This window comes from Gopherus flavomarginatus, chromosome 3 (assembly GCF_025201925.1).
Source record: "Gopherus flavomarginatus isolate rGopFla2 chromosome 3, rGopFla2.mat.asm, whole genome shotgun sequence".
NCBI lineage: Eukaryota > Metazoa > Chordata > Testudines > Testudinidae > Gopherus > Gopherus flavomarginatus.
The window spans coordinates 94,854,047-94,880,243 of NC_066619.1; the positions used below are offsets into that span (position 1 = coordinate 94,854,047).

Sequence of the window (26,197 nt, forward strand, 5' to 3'; positions counted from 1 at the left end):
GCTAAACTTTCTCGGTGCAGACAAGGCAAACTGGACCTTTAACATCACCCTGTGGCAACCCCAACTAATGATAGAAGAAAAGAGCACTACCATAAGCTCCTAATATACCATTGTTAAACTATTGTATTTGCCCCTGGCAGAAACCCAGCAGACCACAACATGAGTAGAGCCATTTAAAAATGAATAGTGTCAAAAAATCGAAGCCAGAAATAGTGACCAGCTGATATGCACTGTCTGAATTCTTCCAAGGCAACTCTGAATCCTCTTTCCCTTATAGTGTGTGAGTTAGAATGCAGTGGACACTACTTCACCTTACCACTCTTCAGGACTTACCTCTTTTTAGTCATTCAGTGAAGCTGCTCCCTTTTCAATGGAGATTACATTCTCTTTCAAATAGGGAGCAAAATAAGTAAATGCTCCTCCCTCTCTCAAAATACCATTCTACAGTTTGAATCCCAAGAGAGTAGCAGCTCTAGCAAGAAAGTGTTAACAGGAAAGGACTACGGAAGAAGCTGTACTACTTATTATCAGAATGCCCTTACCATGAAGAGATCAAATTCCTCTTCACGTCGCGCAATCATCTGATTCAGAGTCTCGTCATCAGGAACTTCATCTTCTTCCTAGTGACAGAGAGAAAAAGATTTATGGACATGCAAAGCAGTGGCTGCTTTGACGCATCCGTCCTTACCAGGTCAGTGCTGCCGTGACCTTTCTTCTCCCCAAGGATGACACATGGGAAACACTCAAATCAAAACTAAAACTGAAAGCCTCTAGCTGATAGGCCACTCTGAGGAAATCGAGGCTTGACTTCATTAAAGACGCATGTGGGACTTATTACCACCTTCATAAGTGTAGTATGAAGAAATGAGCAAACGTGCAACCAGGAAATTTTGGTTTGTGGTTTTCCTGGGTCACAGGCACAACTTGTTTTTTCAGTTAATGCAGATATTTCCCTTTTGCTAATGTACAATATTCTCTTCATGGACTCCCCAGAGATGCCACTTCTCTCCCATGGTCTCTTTGCTGGCTTAGCAAGCTTGAAGAAGGAGAATCCTAACACAACAGTATTGCTAATCACAGAAAAAGGAACTGGCCAAGCTTTATTTCTTTAATCCAATGCCCCATCACAAGTTCTAACTTAAAGTTTTGCCTTCTGCTACTTGACAAAGAAGTTCCTTTATAGAAACATACAAAAAAAACCAAACCCAAACACTGTTCACTGGTAAAATAAATATAGAATCTAGTATTCCATTCAACACATTCTACTTCTGTACAGTCACAACACCTACTTTCAGCAGGATCAGGCTCTACAGTGCTCAGTTCTCTCTCTAAATGTATTTATTGTTGTGAAAGGTGTTGGTGTTCTAAGTCCACTTACTGGCTGACAAGTCTCCACATCAGAACTGGCAACCTTAATAGCAGAATCAGGAGAGGCCACAGACTGAACAGGCTTGGAGCCCAAACTACCCTCTTACAGATGAAGATGGCTCTTCAGAGTCAAACTGGTAGAACATTCGCAGAGCACTGTGAATGAAGCCTGCACTTCCCCTGCTATACCTTTTCTCCAAAGAAACGACATCATTCTCAAGAGCTTTCAACATGGTAGCTTTCAAAAGTGGTATGTTTAAAAATAAAATAAAAAAGTATGTTTACACCTTTGCACTTTCATGGCTGAGCTGGTAACAACTACAGAGTTCCTTCAACAGGAAGCAGGTCCAATTTCCTTCCTGGACCTTGGAAATGCCAGTATTTAATCCAATGGCATTGCTATCAAAAATTGCGCATTTAGCAACAACCCTTCCAGTCACAGTTTCCATCTGCAACATCCAGAACAAGGACACTAGCATAGATAAACACACTTGTATTGAACGTTAGTTTTGCCTACAATGTCACAGATTGGAAAATGAAGCTATGAAATATTGTTTGATTCCGATCTGTGACCTTAAACAGCTCTAAGACACTTCCTGCAGCTCCTGCTGGCCAGGAACGGTGAACTGTAGCCATTGGGAGCTGGAGTGGGGTTGGGGGGGAGGGGGCAGGGCGAGTGCCTGCACATGGTCAACATAAACAAAATGTCTCACGGCACCCCAGCAGATTACCCTGATGGGCCGCATGCTGAAGGTTGTCGACTCCTGTTCTAGGCACAAAATAGGAACCTAAAAGCACCACTGCCCATGGAAACTACCTCCATAAGCAAGGAAGTATTAAGATGAAATAAATGCATCCCTTCTTCCATAATATATCCACACCCCTCAAATTTATCTTCTTTAAATTAGCAGTGATGTGAGCCCTACACTGTACTGAATAGGACCACAGAAGTGAAGGGGCAATTAAAATACAAAATAGCTGTGGTGGTAAATTTAGGGATACCATTAATAGAAAATTACCACACACGGAGCACAGTGCTACTACTGCAACTGTAAAAGGGTCCCACATATAGATGCTGTGTGCTTAGCTCTGGGTATATGAATTAGGTCACTCATATACATTAAGAAATTACTCGGTATTTGCATTTTATTAAGTCTTCAAATCCATATCTGCAAGACAAAACGGTTCTTGCGTTAACTATCATCTAACTAAGTCTTTTTTTTTTTTTGGGTAGTCTCAGCTGAAATAGGAAATAGATTGTCTTTTTTTAATTAAATGTTTCCAGGTAGTTACAATGGGAGATATGGTGACCAGTGCAGTGCACGTTGCCCAGTAGCTTCCATTCTCAGCTCAGTTTCAGTCACTCATAACTTTCATCTTTTGGTCTGAAGTTCTCCATGCTTATTCTCTGCACAAAGGGAACTGTTAGTGCAAAGTCCGAGCAATTTGGGTGGCAGAAAAAGGGGGAGAGAAGAGAGGTTTGAGAGTTGGAAAAAAAATAATCACAAAACAAAAAACCCAAACCATACACACAAACAAAGACATGTTAAGATAACTATAAAGTTGCATAGTTACACTCAAAAACTCAGGATCGACCAAAGACAAACCTTAACTCTGCTTCCATGTGTATACGTTACAATAGTTTTGAATTCTACACTGACATACTATTTCTCAAAGTTTTGTTTAATTTTATTGTAGTCCTCCCCCTCCCCTCTTCTCCCCAATGTCTACATATATACAGAACTACAAGATGGTTTAGGTAGATTCTGTGTATGACAAAAAGAGAATCCATGAAAGTGATTTATAAGAGAAGTATATAGTAAATGGTACTTAAACAACATATGCTACATTTTGGTGGAAGTTTTCCAAGGATAAGATTTTCAATGACCTATTTCTAGGAATTCCCAGACTACATCTCAGCTCGGCCCCAGTCTTGCCAACACTGTGTGTAATTTTATGCATGGGAGGAGTGCCACTGAGTTTAATATATTTCAGACCATGGAAGTTGTTGTATGAATATATGTAAAATTTGAGAAACAGTGTGTGATCATATAATTCAAGTCTGTACTTATGTGAATATGCACAAGTGGCAGAATTTAAGTTGTGTGCATAAACTTCAGCATTTCCTGACTTTTGAGTGTCTAATGATACAACTTTATGTTTGCTCAATATATTTTATGGTAGCATTTTGGGAACGGTCCTTGTGAAAATTTGATTAAATACAGTTAAGGTCAATATTTTAAAAGATTATTACACACTGACTGAGAAATGCAGGAAGTTTAACACTTGTTATGATGTAAGCCAATTCATTATGCCACAATATTGACTTTGGGGTGGGGGTCTGAGATTTGTACTCATAAGGAAACATTCAGTACCAGACTAAAAACAGAAAAAGTTAAAGTCGATGACCTACCCAAATGTTATTTTCTAAATCAATGTTTTTCAATCTTTTTTCATTTGTAGACCCCTAAAGAAATTTCAGCTGGAGGTGCAGACCCTTTGGAAATACAACCTGTGGTTAACAGCCCCTACCATAGAAGTCTCAGACTGAAAACTGGCTCGACAGAATTTAACTATAAATATTGTGCATGCTTGGCATAGTGTTCGATGCAGCATGAGAAAGGGCACTACACTGCGGGCTTCTATGGTAATAACAACACTTCTGGGTTCTGACTGTAGGTGGCGGTATTCACATACTTTTGATTGATTAGAAAAATGGAATGTCTTTTCTGGGATCTGAAACTTTATTTTCATAAAAGTCACCTTTCACAGACACCTTAGAGACAGTCTGCGGACCTGCAGGGATCCACTGACCACAGGTTGAAAACCACTGTTCTAAGCACTTACACAACCACTACTGTTATGTATTGGACTGTAGTTTGGGCTCTTATTAAAACATCCATTCCCTGTACATTTTCCAGATATTACAGTAACAGACTGTATTACATCTGATGAAGTGGATATTCACCCACGAAAGCTCATGCTCCAAAAAGTCTGTTAGTCTATAAGGTGCCACAGGATTCTTTGCTGCTTTTACAGATCCAGACTAACACGGCTACCCCTCTGATACTATAAATATACAGTTTCCTTTGACCCCTGGGGCCCAAACCCTCCTCCCCCATTAAAATATCCCTTCTGGGGCTGTATAATGTTTCAAGCCAGCTTCCCCAGCCCACAGTATCCAGGTTCCAGCTCTGCTTCATGGAGCCTCTCTTCTCTCTCCCCCAGAGTCAACTACCAGCTGGGTTTTTATCATGTCCAGGAGGTAGCTCCTTGATCACCACCAAGCCACCATTCAACAGCTTGTCTGTTGCTCCCTTAAACTCATATTCCTTACAGGGGCCATGTCATGGAATAGGATGGATTAGTCCTGACTCTCTTATTCTTTAAAGGGGACAGACTATACTTTGTTACATCAGATTATCATTTTCCTTCTTAATTATGTTAATATAGGGAAAGACAATTTACTGTTCTGCTCCCCACTCCACCTTCTTTATTAATTGTGAATTGATCTGAACTATTCATTCAATTAAAACAAGTATTTTTTTCATTATGATAACATACGTATCTTCATTATTGACTCAGGTAACTACTTCTCATTCAGTTCTTTTTCTAAAGCTTGCTGACACATTTTACAGTGTGTATGCACGCTAACTGCACTTGTCTAAGATTTCTGTTTATGTGCCAGACTCTTAACCCTGAGGGACTGGGCAGCTGCTGTGTACTCTTTTAGTACTAATGCCTAACAGCTGCAGGTTCCCTGGTCAAAGTGTTTATTAATAAAATCAGAACCAACCAGAACTTCTTTACAGAAAAGGAATAATAATTTAGAACAAAACAAAACAAAAAGAACATTTGGAGGTAAGTTTGCAAAAAATAGAATCCATGAGGCAGATGCTCAGCTGTCATAAATTGTCATAGCTCTATTGAAGCTAACGAAGCTATGACAGTTTACACCAGCTGAGGATATGCCCCTGTATGTATCAGATGTTTGGCTACAGTCACATTAAGTTTAAGTCTGTATGGACAACTGCTATAGCAGTTATTTAACTGAACGTGACTGTTTTCCAGCCTCCTTCCTCCTATGGTTGCAGCCTTTAAAAGTTTATCCCGCAAGACAAACTCATTGCATAAGCCAAATCGTAACATGATATTGTGCTGGGCCCAAACAATATTTTGTGAGATTAAATCCACCCAAAAATAATTTCAACTGAAATTGCAATTCAATTTTTATCCCTCTGATTTTTATTCATAGGCAGCAAGAAAGAGCCTAAGAAAGAGGAAGGTTGGATAATCTTACAAAATTCACTTGAGGGAGGTCTTTGGCATGATTGGTCAATTTGCAATTCTGATAAAGATTTCAGGTTACCCAGTTATGTTCTAGAGATTATAGACAACTCAACAAAATACTCTAGAAACACATTTGCAATCTTCATATCTGTAACTACATCATCAATAAACTAGATTATTTGAAAAAATCCATCAAAACTATAACCTAGCCAAGCATAGTCTTGTGAATGAACTTCTTCACAATTTCATCTCTCTTTTGGCTTTAGATCAATTAGTTCAAACAGTAAATTACATGCCAGTAAAGACTGAAACTGAATACAACCTCACAGCAAGACTGACTTTATTCATCTCACGATACTGTCTATAACACAACATAAACAGAGCCCAAGAAGTTCTAGCCTCCGTGCTATCAGACCTGGTTTCCTACCACAGTATTTTACGAACCTCAATTTTACTATTAAGCTTACCCGCTTTTTGAGTAATATTATAAACAGTTGCAGGTATGTGTTAATAGTTGCTGTTACATGACATGCAAGAGGTTATCATAATGAGAAAATGTATGTATTGTGGGATGGTTAAAAAGCTAATGCGCACACACACACACAAAACTTGTACTGACTTTTGTCTCAAATTTCAGAATTAATAAGGACTTTAGAATTAGACTCTTTATGGACAGTAACCTGCACAGTGGTGAATTACTAGTTACTAGAATTTCTGTTAGTAAAAGGAAGTAAGTGTAGCAAACACAGATGATATATAGTATCTTCACACAATAACATATTAGGTAGATCATTTTTAAAATAAGATATTAATTGTTGACAGTAATTTTCTAGTATTAATTAGTTATTTTAAAAAATGACTCAGAGATACTGCAAGCAAACCTAGAACAAAGATGTACACAACTGTGCTTAATGAATAAGAAGGCGATTTTTATGTAATTGGTTGCTCCAAGGGTCATCTGTCAAACGAAGCATATCCAGGAACCCCAGCTATGCAGCCAAACCCAAACCCCTACTATAAGATTTCTATTGATTTCAATCTACTCTACTCATATTAGTTTTGGCGTCTTTGGTGGATGCTATTGACTGGGTGACTACTATATTGTTACTTCACTGTGAGTTAAACCAAACAATAATTGCACTGTTGAGTTAAAAAGGAAAAAAAGGATTATTAATCAAAACAATGTCATTGTGTGCAACCCCTTTCACATCTGTTATGTAATCAGTTTGTTGACAACTCCCACAAAAAAACCACTCCCGCTTAATGACATACTAGCTTTTTCTAAGTGGTATATAATCAATGTACCATTGATAACAGTTTATTAAACAAAGTCTAATTATTCAAGAAGTAATTTCCCTGACCTTTGAGAAATCATGAGGCCTCCTGGAGAACCATACTTGCATGTTAATGAAAGCAAAGACTATTGGAAATGCTCTTTACTCAAGTACAACCCATACTCAGAAGCTAGTAAGAATATTTAAAAGAGACAGTTTAGGCTTTTACAGCCCTACAGTCTCTGACCATGTAGGAGGTTGTTATTGTTTTTTGGTGGTGAAGAAGTCACTGCAGAATGGAATTATTTGACAAAGTGTTACGGATCTAGTATTTGTACAGAGTTCTGTTAGTGTGTGCAGTGGTTACTAACCTACTTAAAGGGAAGGGCGGAATAAGGTTACCTCCACTCTGTTGCCACAATTCAAAAGCGTATGGGGTGGGAGCAGAGGCAACCCTCTTCTAATTTACTATTACACTTCTGTCAATTAAAAGTAAAGTTGTGGAAGCTTTTTGTGGCAACGCATTGGCCCTTGTGGAGGCAATGCTGACAAGGAAATTTACAAAATGCTCTGGAATATCTTCAAGCTTCAATCCGACAAAGTATCACACTCTAGTGTCTTGCAGAAAGGAGAAGAGCTATTCTGCTGGCTCACCCTGGGAACACATGAAGGTAGGGTTTGTTACTTCTGTTCAGGAACACAGAAGACAGAAGCAGCTATGGGCAGAGGTAGGGTCCTGTATTCATGAACATGAAAAGCTGTTGGTTCTCAGCACTTTTGAAAATTAGGCTATTTAGGCACTTAACTATGGACACCTTAGATACCTACATTTGAAAAGCGTAGCCTGTAGTTACAGGATGTCTACTTCCCTATCTTCATGAAGGAGGGGAAGGAATGTAAGTTACAATCTAATTCTGAACTGAAGTGCTCTGATTAGCATTATAGGTACCCATGTGATAATTTGACCACCCAAATGCAGTACTTGGAAGCCAAATTTGCAAACTGGGCCTGGTTTCTTTGAATATGCCTCATATTCTTACATTCTAGCCAATTTACTTTGAAAACAACTTTTCCCCTCTTTTGAGTACTTAAACAAAATTCCAAGTACAGTACCTCATTTTCTTCCTCATGTTCCAATATAGCCTGTAGAAAAGCCCTCCGTTCATGGCTTGAAGATTTTTGATCGAACATGCCGGCCTGAATAACTTTCTGGTCCACATTCAGTTTATACTTGGCAGCAGCAAGTATCTTCTCCTCCACACTGTTAACAGTGCACAGCCTCAGAACTCGAACCTCATTCTGCTGACCTATTCGGTGAGCTCTGTCTTGTGCCTGCAAATCCTGTTTGAGAAAAATACACTGTGTTATATACAATGCCTCTGTCTGCTATGCAAACGAACTGTCTTGTCAGAGAAAACTATTATCTTTAAAAATCTCTATGATAATAAAATACATTAGTAGAAATGGGTCTGAACCAAAATCCTGAACTGAACAACGCTCTACCTGCCCCAAATTCTGGGTGCAAAAATGACTGCAGAAGGGTGAGAGAGTGAAATCCAGGCAGGAATGTTATACCTTAGAGAGAGGATATTTCTGAGACAATAATATGGGCACTAGTAAACAAACACAGTGATGACCAAAGTAGTGTGGTGGCTTAGACCACCAGTCTTTTGCCTTTGGAAATGTGGGTTCAAATTGTCTAAATTTGGACTCAAGTGACATGAATTTCATGGTCTCAAAGCAGAGATGCTGACAAATGTCTACTAAAAACTAAAGTAGCCTTTTGATTGGCAGCTCTACTCACTAGTCCCAGTCCCCGAGAGAAAACAGCAGGTCAAGGATTGAGGTTAATTTTATTTATTTAGAACTCTATTAAGATACTGCAATCCTATCAGTTTTCCAGAAGTCATAATCTTACTACAGCGGAGTCAGATACAAACAGTACTAATGGAGGGCAGTTAATCTAAAAGTGCAAGCATTGTACTATCACAATGTAGTGGTTTTTTACATGAGCTAGGCCTCTTAAAATAAAGATTAAAAGTTTTTTTAAAACCAGCCTGTTTCAATCCAGATGTTTGGGATTGCAATCACGAAGCCCTGCCTAGGCATTTTTTTTTGCTCTGGGCACTTTAAAATTAATAGAATGTTTTGAATTAAGGGCATATTTGCAGTCAGCAGCAGATAAAAGTGAACATAAAGTCACAGTATGAACACATTCATGCAATTTATTTACAGACTGGGGATGTTAAAAAGAGGACAGTGGAAGCTTCCACTCCTACAAGTGCTATGCCTGGCTCTAACAAATATTATTAGTATCTTTCTTTTAGCACATGCCTCATTAAAGTAAACATATTGCTTCTATCCCCAAGAGAAAAACAGAAATTGAATGCTACTTCACAATTTAGCAGTTTGTTTACTTGGCACTCCAGCAAAATAATATTTACCATTTGCACATATTGCTACCTGGTTGCTGCACATACAATGATCTATACTATAAATGTCACACAACTAACCCAATGGAAATGTGAAACCAGAGTACAGTACATTTTGCGTTGCTTTCAGAAACCCCAAACCAGGGGTCTCAAAGTACCAGCCCGTGGGCCATGTGCAGCTCGGGAACCACCCCAGTGCAGTCCACGGAGGAGAGACACATGCAGTAGGGTGACCAGATGTCCTGATTTTATAGGGACAGTCCTGATATTTGGGGATTTGTCTTATATAAGCACCTATTACCAGGGCCGGCGCTACCATTTAGGCAGCCTAGACAATCGCCTAGGGTGCCAGAACTATTTGCGGGGCGGCATTTTGCTGGCGGGGGGGGGGGGGGGCGGCAGGCGGCTCCGGTTGACCTGCCGCAGTCGTGCCTGCGGAGGGTCTGTTGGTCCACGGCTCCGGTGGAGCTGCCGCAGTCATGCCTGCGGGTAGTCCACCGGAGCCACGCGAGCAGCCGACTGTCCGCAGGCATGCCTGCGGCAGCTCCACCGGAGCCACGGACCAACGGACCCTCCACAGGAATGACTGTGGCAGCTCCACTGGAGCCGCGGGATCAGTACGGGGGGGCGGCGAAATGGCCGTGCGCCTAGGGCATGAGAAACCCTAGCGCCGGTCCTGCCTATTACCCCTAACCCCCGCCTCGATTTTTCACGCTTGCTGTCTGGTCACCCTATCATGCAGACATGCTGCCGGCAATCTCTGCTGCAGGCGCCATCCTTTATAGCTCCCATTGACTGGGGGAGAGGGACAGAGACACTAGTAGCCGGGCAAAGTCAGGCATAGAGGCAGCATCATTAGTTGCTGGGCAGAGTCAGCCAAGGAGGCAACATCACTTTTTTCCACAATGAATACAAACAGGTCAAAACACCGAACACAACTATCTGATGTACACCTGGCTGCAATTCTGAAGGTTTCAACTGCTCAGTCACTGAGGCCAAACATCAACAAACTGACAGAACTGAAGCAAACATTAAAAACTCTCTGGCGGGCAAAGAATTGTATAAAGTTGTATGACAGTTTTATTATTTCTAAGAAATTCCAAATAAAAAAATACAATATAAACCTTTTCCTTTCTGAACACCATCTTCGGTGACATTATTGGCCCGCTGGGAGGATTTGAGGATTGGCACTGGCCCTAAGGTAAATTGAGTTTGAGACTCCTTCTCCAAAACAACACACACAAGCTGTGAATTGTTCCAAGTTCCCGTTCAGGATCTTGAGGTCTCTGATCATCCTGATCTTTGTGCATTTGTGACAGTGCTGTTTTAAAGTTTTAAATAAACAAAATCTTCTCAGCCTCTCTCAAGGAATCCCTCCACTTAGTTCTGCATGGGGCACTTGAATAGCTAACTGTACATGTTATGAAAGTATAAATATAGGCTTGCGATTCCATTCATATACAACCTCTACTTTTAAAAAATGTGTCACTAAGAGACAAGCACAGAACACACTTGCTTCTACTTGCTTTTTTGGCTAGCACGAGGTATTAGAGGATGTTCAAACTATCTGTACTCACTACTACCCATCTCTAGTTACTATGGCCACCTGTGACAGTGTATAAACCCCACCATGATGAGGAAGGTGCCAGATAGGCCCTGGCCCCATCAATCATGTATGGTAGGGAGGAAGACTTTAAAAACGAGGAAACTGCAGTAAATTGGGGAGAGAGACCAGCCTGAGCAGGAGACTGCTGGAGCTACTCCTGGAGCCATGGGATAATTCCCATCAAAGAGGAGATCTCCACCCTGACCCTATGGGGAGTGCGGTGAACTCCCAGGGAAAGCCTGACAGAGTGAGCCTGATTCAGCAGCCAGCCAGAATGACTTCTCAAAAACTGCTAGGCAGATGGTCTCTGAAGTAAGAAGGTACTGCTGGCCCTTTTTCCCCTTTGAGGGGCTCTGGGAAGAAGTTATTCTCTGGTGTGCTGGACATTTAACTTTCCTTTTGATCCCCTATGAGAAGGGACTTAAGAAGGTCCACAAACGGAAAGGTCTCCCTTGCAAGAAATAAGGAGCTGAGGCCTGTGTATAAGCCACTCGGAGTAAACAACTGGGCATGACCAGAGTCTCCCGCCATCTGGGAGGAAAACATAAGAGGACTCTTTCACACCATCCTTATTATGAAACTGCAAAATTGCCTTGGAAGTATTGCAATTAGCCTCTTGAGAGAGGGAATGCCTTGTACTATTTTACTGCCACACTTGTAGTTGTTTAAAAGACCAAGATTCATATGCTCCAAAGGGAACAATTTACTAGCTCCCTGAGTAAGAGGATGAGGATAGCTATACTGTGGGAGTAGGAGACAGAATCCACAGAGCTCTGGCATGGGGGGAAGGAGGAGGGGGAGCCTCCCTGGCAGATGGAAAAAACCATATCACTTTACTGCTTTAAAACAAATCATTATTTACAAGTAGTTGTTTGGTGACTGATTCTTTACCAAAGTGGCACTTGGAGGTACAGAGCCAATTTGTTTCACTATAAAATTTCCCAAATTAAATCAGGAAGCCCCAAAAGCATTTCCAATTCTCTTTGTATACTGCACCATTGATAAGTAAATAAAAATAACCTGGTGAGGATTCCAATCACTGTCAAAGATAATGACAGTGTCAGCAGCTTGAAGATTCAGGCCCAGGCCTCCCGCTCTTGTGCTCAACAAGAAGATAAAGTACTGTGACCCAGGCTCATTGAACTTCTTCAGCAGAGCAGCCCGATCCTCTGATTTTGTTGTACCTGAAAAGATATGCAAAGAAATCCCATGACATAGGTCTTGTTCAGAAGTAAGCCGCAAAAGACAAGTTGATGAGGAACCACGTGGGAGGCAAACCACTTCACTCGTCCTCAGCCATCCTACCTGCACTTCACATTGTGTAGACTCATTACTGCACACATGTGCTTTGGCCAACTGGGTAAGTGCTAGGCTGCTGGACAAAGGTCTCCACAAATGAACGGTGAATTTAACTACACTATACATTTCAAAAGGCAGCTTCAACCAATCAGCCAGTGTTTCATGGCTATGATAAACATAAATATACATATATAACATCATATATGTTTAGCTGTCCTCCCTCCAACACACTTCATACATTGCTTGAAATCAAAGATTGAGGAGGAGATTTTTATTTAGTTATCCAATACACACATATTAAGAGGAGAAAATCTGTCCCTCGTAAAGTCACAAACTGTTGGCCAAAAATATTTGTCATTAAGAAACACAGCGTGGATGTGAAGAAGGTGACACAGGAAGAGCGGGGGAAGGAGAGAAAGATGATATTTACTTTTGAACCATATTTCAGCCTGCAATAATTTTTTGCCATGAAACTGAAAATGAAGGAGAACTGGAGTGTATAATAACATTGTAATCTTAACCCCAATGAGTATTAAACGCAGCTTATTAAACAACATGAATAACAGAGACAAGGTGAGTGAGGGACTATCTTTTATTACACCAACTTCTGGTGGTGAAACAAACACACTTTTGAGCACGCAGAGCTCTTCTTCAGGTCTGGGAAAGGTACTTAAACACATAGCTAAACACAAGGTGGAACAGATTGTCCCGTAGAATATATTTTAACTAAAGTTAAACAATTAACACCTCTACAGTCATAGGGCCCAAAAAAAAGGGTTTTAGTATGTTACAGATTCTTGTAATAAGCCATATATCTAGTGTCTTTATTAAGACCATGACTTTCAGTGTCTAGCAAAGTTATGAACTAAAGCTCCCAGGCTCGTCTTTTGGAAGTGTTGTGAGCTTTCCTTTGAAGATGAGGACTGAGAGGTCAGCTGCAGAGAAAGTTTTGAGGAAGCATTTGCCCATGGCTGATTGTGTGTTTTATCATTTTTTTGTGAGAGTTCATTTGAGAGCATAGTGATTGTCTGGTTTCACGCACACAGCTGTTACAGGGGAATTTATTGTGCTGGCTGAGGTACACCATGTCTTGTGATAAGGTTGTACAGGAACCAGGGATCTTGAAAGGTGTGTTTTGGTGGGAACTGATCATCATAGCAGTGGAGATATATTTTTATGTCCTGCATCTGTTGTCCTGGCAGGGTCTGTTGCCGTTTTAAGTTGGTGAGTCCTGGTCTGGGGAGTTTGCTTCTGATGATAAGCTTGATAAAGTTGGGGGATTGTTTGAAGGCCAGAAGAGGGAGTTTAGGAAAGATTTCTTTCAGAATGTGGTCCCCACCAGGTATGAGTTGTAACTGTTTAATGATACCCCATATGGGTGTGGGGTGGTAGGTGACAACTAGGGGGGTAAGGCCTGAGAAGGTTATATTTCTGTATTGAAGCAGGTTCTCTCGGGCTATTTGGATGACTCATTCCATTGTATGATCTACTTCTCTGGTGGAGTGTCCTTGTTTGGGGAAGGTGGTTTTAAGTGTGTTAAGGTGTGTATCCCAAATTTCCTCCTCAGAGCATATTCTGTGATGTGAGTGTTTGGTTGTAGATAACATATTTTTTGGTGTGTTTTGGGTGGTTACTGGATCTTGTGAAGGCAAGTGTGATGATCCATGGGATACTTGTATATAACTGTCCGTAGGATTCCATTGTTGCAGCTGATAGTAGTGTCCAAGAAGCTGGTGCTGGTGCAGGAGTGTTCTAGAGAGAGTTTGATGGATGGGTGGTGGATGTTGAAGTTGTAGAGGAAATCTGAATTAGTTTCAGTTGTCCGTCCAGAGGATGAAAATATCATCAATGTGTGTCAGATATATCATACGTTTCGTGGTGCATTTGTCCAGAAATTCCTCCTCAAGGTGGCGCACTTAGAGGTTGGTATACTGGGGTGCCATCCTAGTCCCACAGACAAAGTGTTTGTTGAAGGTAAAATTATTATGCATGAAGATAAAATGGATGAGTTTACCAATGTGAGCCTGGCCCTGAGGGAAGGGCATACCCTGCAAAGAGAAGGGTGAAGAAAAAAGCCTATGGGAGGTGAGTAGGAAGCATCCCAGAAAGAGTAGCAAGGTTAGGGATTGAGCAGACCTTGGCTGTGTGTTGCATGGTTGTTCAGCTGGAACCCGGACTGGTGGATTGACTCAGATTCCCCTATCAGCAACTGACAGAGTGGCAGTGCCTGGACAACGGATCTGTGAGACTCTATATCCAGAAGAGGGAAACCCATAGTGAACTGGCTGGAGGGCCAAGGTATAAAGATGAAGCTGCTGCTCATCTTTGTGAGATAGTGCCCGCAGAGCAAGGGAGAGGACAACGGGGGAGAGACCACAACAGGAGGCCTTGGACCTGAAAGAGAGCTATTCCCCAGAGCAGCCAGAAGGAAGTGCCACCTGTGGTAAGTTGAGTACCCCATGACACTGTCATTGTGAGGGATGCTGGTATATAGGAAGATGACATCCACAGTGGCCAGGAAGGTGTTTTGAGGGAGGCTATTCATGTTGCCAGGTTTCTGGAGGATGCTGGCTGTGTCCTGGAGGAAGCTGGCCCTGTGTGTGGTGAGTGTTTTGAGAGGGCTTTCTATGAGATATTCCTTCAGTAAGAATGTCATGGCCAGATATAGGGTAAGGCTACAATTCAGTTATGGGTATTTTTAGTAAAAGTCATGGACCTGTCACTCACTCACTCACTCACTCACTCACTCACTCTCACACACACACACACACACACACACACACACCAAATCAAGGTCATGATCAAGTGTGTGGTTCCATCCAATGTGGGTGTCCGGCCAGATGACTCTTTTTTCTTATGACTGCCGGTCGGGATGTTGTAGCTATGGCTGGTGCCTATCACGAAATGTTGTATACATCATCTACTGTATTAAATGCCCCAATAATAACTACGTGGGTGAAAGCAAACAATCACTACACTTTCAAATGAGCTCACACAGAAAAATGATAAAAGACAAAAACACCCCATCACCCGTGAGTGAACACTATTCCCAACACGATCACTCCATATTTGACCTCTGAGTCCTTGTCCTCAGAGGAAACCTGCACAATACCTTCAAAAGATGAGTGTGAGAGCTTACATTCATAACTTTGCTAGACACTAAAAGTTATGGTCTTAATAAAGACACTGGATTTATGGTTTATTACAACAGTCTGTAACCCACTAACCCCCCTCTTTTGTCCCATGACTGCAGGGGTGTTAACAGGCCACTTCACCTTTGAAAGGTCCTTTAAAATGTGTGCGCTAAACCTTCTGTTCTCTCTTGTATTTAGCTGTGACACTTTAAGCACCGTTTCCAGATCTGAAGAAGAGTTCTGTGTAGCTCTAAAGCTTGTCTCTTTCACCAACAGAAGTTGGTGTAATAAAAGATGTTACCTCTTCCACCTAATCTCTCTAATATGCTGTCTACCACACTGAAAAATGACAGGAATAAGTGGTACTTACACATATATGTATTTTCAGCAACATTCTAGCATAACAAAGGATTAATTCTAAAGTAAGTAGTATACAGTGATGTAAAATGTCACAGCTAAGTCTGCTGTCTTGGATGGCCACAGTATTTTGTTGGGTTTTATTATGTCAAAGGTAAAACTGAAGTCAATTGTATAGAGAAAGGACAGTCTTGTAGTAAAGCACAGAACTGAGTATTATTCCCAGCTTTGCCCCAGATTTCCTGTGATGCTTTCGGCAAGTCGACTTTTGTGCCTAAATTTCCCTATCTGTACAACTTACCCTTACCTTGCAGGGTATCTTGAGGCTATGTTCATTAGTGTATCATTAGATGGAAAGTACTAAAGAAATGCTTGGTATTAATAATATTTAACCCACCTAAGGGATGAAAAGCTTTGAATCAACTTAAAATTTGATAATGTGAGCAGCCAAAAGCAACCTGAGCACTGTTGGCATTGTTCATTATATTTCCCTATAATTGCTATCTTTTATTTGACTGAACACACTGTCCCATTAAATATTAGAGACACAAAATGGGTCAGGTAATCATTCGTTGGAATGGTGAGAAGAACTAAAGATACTACATATCACTCATCCGCTCTCTAAATCCTGGGCCCAACATGGCTACAACACTGCATTAAATATTGTCATATTTGACGTTGGAAGCAAGGAAGAGCCAACACTCAACTTGTTAGTAAGAGACAGAGGTTGTTGCTGCTGCAGAAGACTGAAGATCACTCTAAACATCCTTAATACTGTCATATGCTGTTGACAAAGAAATCGTCTTTCAAATTCTAAGTTGATTATTATGCATTTCATCCCCTGAGTGGGATAAAACAGGCAATTTTTAGTGTTATGCTCTTTTAATAGTACTACATTACATTTCTGAAACAGCTTTCATTCAAGGATCATAAAACACTCACAGACATTAACTAATTTAACCTTCCCAACTCTCCTATAAGTTAAAGTTATCTAGGTATCACTTTACCTGTCACAAAAATACAGCAATCCCAGTGGATAAACAGGAATGGGAATTTAAGTAGGTAGAAAGTAATTACTTCAATTGGAATTTGGCCAGAACAGTGTAGTTAACACCCCTACTCGTACGAAAATTGCCACAGGGACTTCACTTCTGACAAATGGTGCAAACCTTCATTTTACATCTTATCTGAAAAACAGTGAATTAGACCAGACCTGATGGATCACTAGATTAACTGCATCCTGGTAATTGCCTCAAATATGTTCCAAGTGTAGTATTTTGAGTGCATACAGACTAAGTATTTTAATATTTTACTATTAGGTCAGTGAGCAGAGGCACTACCCGAGACTGAAGCCCTTTAGCTTACAGTCCAAATAGATAAAACAAAAGAATGGAAGGAGAAAAAGAAGCACATAGTGGTGAAATGATTTGTCCAAAGTCACACAGCAAGATGGCAGCAGAGCCAGGTAGAGAAACCAAGTCTCCTGAATCCCAGTCCAGTGCCCTATCCCTTGAATCACACCACCTCCCAGTTTATTGTGTGTGCTTTGTTTCCTCTCTCAGCTTACCGTCAAGGCGAAGGTAAAGGAAATTTCGAAAAGCAAAATAGTCCTCCATAATGGTCATGAGGGATGTCATTTGACAGAAGAGAAGCACACGGTGATTAGTGGCTCGCAACTTTGGTAGAATACGATCAAGTAGTTCAAACTTCCCTGAGGCCCGATAAAGCTCGGCTCTGTTTAAGAGAAAAATAAAACAACACAATAAAAACCTTTGCAAGCCTACTTCTAAAACTGTGTTTCTAATAATGCTGGCAGGTGCGGAGTTGGAGAGATTCCTTTATTCTCTCTCTAAAATTGTTTTTGAAGGAATGCTGAGATCCCAATATATGTTTTCTAGCATTGGTTTTAAAATAAAAGGAGGGGGAGAATTATGTGAATTTTTGGAAAAAAAGAAGTTTCCCTTTTTTAAAAATTCAAAGCTCATTAAAATTTCAGCCAGATCCAGTATCGTCCTTTATATAAATCCAGTGATTTGACTAATTTTTCTTCAAGCAAGAGACATTTCTAGAGTAGGTAATATAGTTTCAGAGGTAACTAAGTGCTTGCTGTATCTGCTTTCAGTCCCTGACAAGCCTGCAGCCATAGGTCAAATTCACAGGCAATGTGTAATGTCTCCCTTAGTCATCCTAATAGCAACATACCAATGTATAATCAAGCATAAGTCCAAACTGGTGTAATTTACATTCAGAGGAGCTGGAAAAGGGCTGAGGAAGGTGTAAGTTAAAAAAGGGGACAGACTCCTTTAACCTGAACATCCTTTTATTACTAGACTCCTTTTGTCAAGCCCCTCAGCAAGTGAGTTGCAAGTCAGATTCAGCAGGCTGAATCCAGAGTTTGTATAAAAAGGGTTTAAGCTATGTCAGTAAGAGGGTGAGAGTCTAAGTAGGGAACTTAACTCTGTCTGTGTATTCCATTCTATGCATCCGAAGAAGTGAGTTGTAGCCTGCGAAAGCTTATGCTGAAATAAATTTGTTAGTCTCTAAGTTGCCACAAGTACTACTGTTCTTTTTTTTGGCCACATGATAGACACAAATGATATACAAGTCCCCTCTAAATGTGCCATATAGCTTTAAAATAAAATTTGCCATTAGGATCTGCATCTTTATTAAGACCACAATGCAGACCACAAGTAACCAGGTCTTTTGAGGTCTGCATATTGGCCTGTTGCACAGCTCCTATCTATTTACGAGGCAGATGAAACCAGTGTGCAAGACAGGAAAAGCCAAATGTCACTCAATGCATAAGCAGGAATCACACATACTTTTTGGGACAGGGAGGGAGTCAAGTGGAAAATGTAAATGAGCTCTCCAGCCCTTAGGCAGTACTAGACCATGTTCTGGGTCTGCTTCTCTGCTGGGAATAGGCCAGGCATAAACATTAGTATCCTCCTTGTGTTAGGATAAAGAACAGTTACTTATCCTAGCCCACTGTGGTTCTTCAAGACATTGTACTAGGTATGGATCCCACTCTAGGAGCCCACGCACCTCATCCCTGCAAAACTGGTGGTTTTTTGAATAGCAGTGTCTGTGAGAGCCACACATGCACCCTGTACTGACTCATGATTCCATACCAGGGCATAAAGATGCCATCCTCCCTCAGTTCTTTGGCAATCCAAAAAGTCCTTATTGCTGAAAACTGAAAAGCAGGGATGGAGGGTTGGTCATGGGACCCACTGACTACATCTTGAAGAACCAGCTATGGTAGGGGAAGTAAACATTCATTCTTCAAGTATGTTTCAGTGTGGATCCCATTGTAGCCAACTGGAAAGCAGATCTCCTCAGGAAAGTGGGCCCCAGGTATATCAGCTGAACAATGAATAAAATATTGCTCTCCCAAATTTGGCATGCAGCCTGCTTGCCACATCAAGTGCAGTCTTGAAACCTTGCTGTGTGTCAAGTGTTTAACAAAAGTTAGTGGATTGTTCCATGTAGCTGCCTTGCAGATCTCAAGAAACAGATGGAAGATGCCAGTTTGCGCCCTAATGGTGTGCACATTGACATGTGGAGGGAAAGGTTCACAAGCCAGTTGAGAGCAGGCGGAAATATGTGTGATCCATTTTCTGCAACAAGATCACTTAGCCTTTTGATGCACCAGATATGGCCACAGAGAAGTGGGGAGACAGCCTGAAAGACCTGGCCCCATTGCGGTAACAGAGAAATGCTCTGGAGATGTCCAAACTATGCATTGTTCAGTGCTGTTTTGGCAAAGTAATCAATTTATTTATGTGGCACTTCCAAGACCACCTTAGGGATGAACTTGGGGTGTGATTTCAGCACCACCTTATCCCAATTAAAAGGTTTCTCATAGACTAAGGCCAGAAGAGACTATCACGATCATCTAGTCTGACCTCCTGAACATCACAGGCCACAGAACTTCTCCCACCCACTCTTCTTATAGACCCATAACCTCTGGCAGAGATACTGAAGTCCTCAAATCTTGATTTAAAGACTTTAGTTTACAGAGAATCCACCATTTACTCTAGATCAAACCAGCAAGTGACTCATGCCCCACACTGCAGAGGAAGGCACCAAAAAATCCCCAGGGTCTCTGACAATCTGACCTGAGTGAAAATTCCTTACCAACCCCATATATGGTGATCAGTTAGAGCCTGAGCATGTGGGTGAGACCCATTAGCCAGACACCTGGGAAAGAATTCTCTATAGTAACACAGAGCTTATCCCATTTAGTGTCCCAGGATGTGTAAGGCTATAAAGGCTAACTGTGCAGAGGTGAGGGTGACAAGAGAGACCATTTTGATGGTAAGGTAATGTGCTGGGCATTCCTATAGTGGTTCAAAGGGAGATTCCAGGAGTTTTAAAAGGACAGCATTGAGGACCCATGGGGGAGTTGGATCTCTGACCAGAGGACAAGTGTGAAGGAGGCCCATAAAGAATTTTAATATCATAATCTGTCATTAGTTGTCTGCCAGCCAACATCCAAACCATCAGGTACAACAATTGCAGGTCTGGGGTCTGATCTACACCGTGAATAACGTAGCTGAAGCTGACATACTTAGATCTACTCACTACAGTGTCTTCACTGCGATGAGTCAACTGCTGACGCTCCCCGGTGAACTCCGCCTGCACCTCTCATGCTGGTAGAGTACATGAGTCGACAGGAGAGCGCTTGGGGGTAAATTTATCGTGTCTAGTCTAGATGCAATAAATCGACCCCTGCTGGATCGATCGCTGTCCACCGATCTGGCGGGTAATATAGACATACTCTGGGTGAAGTATCTTACTCTGGTTCTGAAATACTACATCTGGGCAAGCCAGGTGGTATATGGGACATCTGCAGCAGGTCTAAAAGCCAAAACTGTCTTGAAAACCATGGAGCTATTATGATCATCAAAGTACTGTACCGTCTAATCTAAGCTATTATTTTAGGGATCAGGGGCGTTGGCAGGAAAGCATATACAGTCCTCAAGACCACCAAAGAAAAGGGGATTAAGCTGTATACCTAGGTTCACTGCTCTCCTGGGGCAGATGTTCAGACTAGGGCTGTCAAGCGATTAAAAAAACTAATTGTGATTAAAAAAATTAATCGCAATTAATCATGCTGTTAACCAATAATAGAACACCATTTATATAAATATTTTTGGATGTTTTCCATTTTTTCAAGTATATTGATTTCAATTACAATGCAGAATACAAAGTGTACAGTGCTCACTTTATATTTATTTTTATTATAAATATTTACACTATAAAAATCAAATCGTATTTTTCAATTCACTTAATACAAATACTGTAGTGCAATCTCTTTATCAAGGAAATTTAACTTACAAATGTTGAGTTATGTACAAAAATAACTGCATTCAAAAATAAAACAATCTAAAACTTTAGAGCCTACAAGTCCATTCAGTCTACTTCTTGTTCAGCCACTTGCTCAGACAAACAAGTTTCTTTACATTTGCAGGAGATAATGCTGCCCGCTTCTTGTCTACAATATCACCTGAAAGTGAGAACAGGCATTCGCATGGCACTGTTGTAGCTGGCATCACAAGATATTTATGTGCCAGATGCACTAAAGCTTATATATACCTTCATGCTTCAATCACCATTCCAGAGGACATGGGTTCCGATGATGGGTTTTGCTCAATAACTATCGAAAGTAGTACAAACCAACGCACGTTCATTTTCATCATTTGAGTCAGATGCTACCAGCAGAAGTTTGATTTTCTTTTTTGGTGGTTCAGGTTCTATAGTTTCCGTATCTGAGTGTTGCTCTTTTAAGACTTCTGATTTTGGAAGGCACTTCAGATTGTTAAATCTTGGGCTGAGTGCTGTAGCCATCTTTAGAAATTTTACATGGGTACCTTCTTTGTGTTTTGTCAAATCTGCAGTGAAAGTGTTCTTAAAATGAACAACATGCTGGGTCATCATCTGAGACTGCTGTAACATGAAATATATGGCAGAATGTGTGTAAAACAGAGCTGAGGACATACAGTTCTCCCCCAAGGAGTTCAGTCACAAATTTAATTAATTAACACATTTTTTTAATGAGTGTCATCAGCATGGAAGCATGTCCTCTAGAATGGTGGCCAAACCATGAAGAGACATATGAATGTTTAGCATATCTGGCACGTAAATATCTTGCAACACCGGCTACAGAAGTGCCATGCGAATGTCTGTTCTCACTTTCAGGTGACATTGTAAATAAGAAGTAAGCAGCATTATCTCTCATAAATGTAAAGAAACTTGTTTCTCTAAGCAAATGGCTGTACAAAAAGTAGGACTGAGTGGACTTGTAGGTTCTAAAGTTTCACATTGGTTTTGTTTTTTAGTGCAGTTATGTAACCAAAAAAAATATCTACATTTGTAAATTGAGCTTTCACAATAAAGAGATTGCACTACGGTACTTGTATGAGGTGAACTGAAAATTCATTTCTTTTTTATCATTTTTACAGTGCAAATATTTGTAATAAAAACAATATAAAGTGTGCACAGTACACTTTGTATTCTGTGTTATAACTGAAATCAATATATTTGAAAATGTAGAAAAACATCCAAAATATTTAATACATTTAAATTGGTATTCTATTGTTTAACAGTGCGAGTAAAATTGCGATTAATCGCAAATAAAAAAATTAATTGCAATTACTTTTTTTTAAAGTCAATCTTGTGAGTTAACTGTGATTAATCGACAGCCCTAGTTCAGATGCTTGGTATTGAGCTTCGTGGTGAACAAGTCTATGATACGAGTAATACTGGGTTTAGAATGGTTTTCTGTTATCAACCATTTGTGGATGGACATCATATGCCTGCTCAGGAAGTCTGCTAGGTCATTGCTGATCCCTGGAAGATGTAGAACTGTAAGGGTCACTCTGTGTTGACACCATGCCCAAAGTTTAATGACTTCCTGGCAAAGAGGGGGACAATCGAGCATCCCTTCCTTGTTTGTATATTTCATCACAGATATGCTGCCAGGATTTGCATCATGGCGTTTCACATATGAGCAGGAATGCTATGCAGGCCAGTCTGATAGCTCTACATGGGAACATCATGGAGCTGACTTTTTCATATCGTCCCAAGACCATATGCCTTGCATCTGCAGATTGTTCTGGTGGACATTCCAGCCCGTCTTTGATGAATCTCTGAGAAGAATCATTGTTGGGGAGGGGACCGAGAATTATGTCCCTTTTCTCATGTTCACCAGGTCTAACCATCAAGCAAGGTCTCACAGGACTTGAAGCTACACTGTGATCCTCCTGTTTACATGATGTCTGAATGGGGTGTCTATAGACCTCAGTCACAGCTGTAAAGTCCCTAGATGAACTCTGTCAAGTGGTGTTGCATATGTGAGTGCTGACATGTGACCTAAAAGTCCCAGACACAAACATATTGTCATCAGTGGACTTGTCTGTAGGTCGTTTACCACTGATTGTCCTCTGGCAGGTAGTCTCTTGCCAACCTGGATCTATTAAATCTCTTGTGAACTCTAGTGCCTGTGACGCTGTGAGAGACAATGTCTCATAGTTTAGAAGGAGTCCTAGTTAAGAGAACAGGGACAATACATATTGGAAGCCTGTCAGTTTCCTGAACCTGCCCCGATCAGCCAGTCATCCAGGTATGGGTAGATGTGGATTCCTTGTCTTCTTAAATGCATTGCCACTACTACTAGGTATTTCATGAACATTCTCAGTGTAGTGTAGACTCCAAAGGGTAGAACTATGTACTGATTCCCAGTGGAGCCAACCATGATCTTATGTTCTTCCTGTGGCCAGGGTGGATAGCTATGTGGAAGTATTCATGCTGTAAATCAAGAGCCAAAAACTAGTCTTGAACTTCGAAAGATAGAATGACGGAGGCAAGTGTTATCATCCTGAAACTGAGACAGTGTATGTATTTGTTGAGCCTTCTCAGGTGTAGCATATGATGAAGAGCAACTTCCTTCTTTGGATTGAGGAAATCCTGGGAGTAAAAATCTCTCTTCCCTTGAACTCTTTTGTGATCTCCTCTATAGCTCCTAGAAGAAGCAACAACTCCACTTCTGCTTGTAGCAGGCCCTTGTGAGAAAGGTCCCTGAAGAGTAGCCACGGGCAATGATCTCCAACACCCATCTGTGTGATGTCAGGGCAGACCACGCTGAGTTGAATAGAGTGAGGTGGTTTCTGAAGGTCATGCTCTCTCGACTGGGAATAATGTGGTTCTCTACCGTTTTGTCAAATCTGCTGATGCGTCAAAGTAGTGAACTGTGTTGCCAAGGAAAAGAGAGGCTGGCACCTCTTGTTGTATCTCAGATGCTTTTTGGCATCATATTCTATCTATTTGGGGCGGTAAATGTGCATTGTCTCAGCTGAGGTGAAGGGCAACATGAGCCAAGGTGTAAACCCCCAGAGTACAGGATAGCTTTGGAGTCCTTCAGTGCATATAGAGCACTGTCTGTCCTCTCACTTCACAGCTGTCAGCCCTCCAAAGGCAACTCCTCAATCATGGCCCGCACCTCTTTCATGATGCCTGACGCTTGGAATCACAATGTTCAGCACATCATCATCAGAATGGCCAGTGTCCAACATTTTCATCATCACCTGCAAAGACATCTTGACACTAACTGGTCTTCCTTAATTATGTCCAAGTGTTTCTCTGCTGTCACGAAGGAGGAGGAATGTTAGCCAAATATGACTTCTAACATGGGACAATGTAACATGATATGGCACGATATGGCAGTTAGCATGTAGCCATAGCAAAGCTGAGGAGTACAACATCCTCCCAAACATCCTCCCAAATAGATCATTCAGCTGCAGTCCTATCCCCTCCATGAAGCTAGGGTCAAGGCTGAGGACTGCATCGCTGGTACCAGTGGAATTTGCTGCATCACAAGCTGCTCCTTCCCCGAGCCCTCAACATTGGGCAAGGATTGGTGGACTCCTCTCCAAAGGCTTTAATGTTTGCTCTTATGAGAGGACACTGAGCTCCTTCTCAAGCTTCTGCTTAAAGCAGCCCCCTCTGTGACTGAATTTAACACCATAGGTGTCTGTTCTGGCTTCTATGTTAACGTTGAGATCAACTTTGATGTTGAAACATTCCTCGATGCCCTCTTCTCTGTGCTAGTAGGAGACACTGCCTAGCAGGTCGATGGCACACTCGATGATCCTAGCTTCTCCACTAGTAGGGTTCTGGAAATCATTTCCTAAGGGTCTGAGGAGACATGCATGGATTGTTGCAGAAGATGGGGTTTCAACCTCACATCTCATGATTCTGTGTAAACATCTGCTCAGAATATGCAATTCCCTCAGGCAGAAGAGATATCTACTATGTCCATCCCTCAGGAGTATTAGGCACTGCAGAATGGACAAGTTTGAAGCTTGCAGGTTTTAAATCGGTCATAATAAGGAGCTCGGTACAGGGGGGTATGAACAGTAGAGTTCAGTCCAGATAGGTTGGATCAGATCACGGCAGTTGAACATAGTAGATTAGAAGTGGTTCTGAAGGCTTTGGAAGATACCGAAGAAGGTTAGCCTGAGCTAAGAACTAGTGGGTTGCACATTTGCCAGGTCCTGTGTTGCTGCCAGGGATGGTAAGAAAATTGAGGGAGGGTTATGACTGCCCCACTGTTCATGCCCTCAAACAGAAGCACAAGGAGAAACAGTGTACATGGATTCTGCTATCTCACATTCATGAGGCATATATACAACCAGAGTAGATCCACACTGACACATACTCAAAGAAGAATGTTTGTAAACAGGTACAGCAAGGAGCAGAAATCCTTTCCACCTTACTCAATCTTTGAGATTTTTGTGGAGGAAGAGATCCTGCTCCCAATCACTTGTCTTAAGTCAATGGAAATCACACACACTCATTGCCATGAGGAGCTCCTCTTAATCATTTGTCAGGCTAAACTGCATCAAGTACCCAGCCACTGTAGTTATCTGCAAAACACAAGGCTCCTTTAAAGTCAGCCAAGGAAAAACCTGCTCCTTATTTAGATGTTGGAGTAGACATTGAGCCTGCCCTGACAGTCAAAAGAGCCAGACTGGAACCTGGGAAGTCTCTAGTTACTACATGAGTACAAAAGCAGCTTTAAATTGCTGCTTCCAAGAAGGAAGCATCCCTTTGGAATAAGCAGCAGCCTCTGAGACTGCATAACTCCAGATGACATGAGGAACCATTTATAGTACAGAGAAAGTTTTTAATTGACCAGGGTCTATAAGATACATTATTTCTAACTGTAAGATTGAATTTGTTTTGCAAACTGCTTAGTTTTGATAACACAACTATTGAAAATAACATAAAACATCCTGCACAATATTTTCATTACAAATATACAACGAAGAGGAAAAAAAAGATTTACCCATTGATAACACCACTTGAATAGCCCAAGTGTTCAGCAAAGGACTCCTGCAAATAATATAAATGGATTATTATACACTGAGATTA

At 41.2% G+C, this 26,197-nt stretch overlaps 1 protein-coding gene across 3 annotated transcripts in view; it reads right to left on the reverse strand.

The window, feature by feature from the left end:
- Window positions 1–26,197, reverse strand: part of SMARCA2 (SWI/SNF related, matrix associated, actin dependent regulator of chromatin, subfamily a, member 2) — a 195,619-nt gene that overhangs the window by 73,047 nt on the left and 96,375 nt on the right. For all 3 annotated transcript variants that reach the window (XM_050944258.1, XM_050944256.1, XM_050944257.1), the window contains exons 23-27: window positions 26,112–26,158; window positions 17,328–17,494; window positions 11,991–12,154; window positions 8,046–8,273; window positions 543–620 (exon numbers count right to left, since the gene is read on the reverse strand). In XM_050944258.1, coding sequence (XP_050800215.1) covers window positions 543–620; window positions 8,046–8,273; window positions 11,991–12,154; window positions 17,328–17,494; window positions 26,112–26,158 — 684 coding nt within the window. The remainder of the gene's footprint in view (window positions 1–542; window positions 621–8,045; window positions 8,274–11,990; window positions 12,155–17,327; window positions 17,495–26,111; window positions 26,159–26,197) is intronic.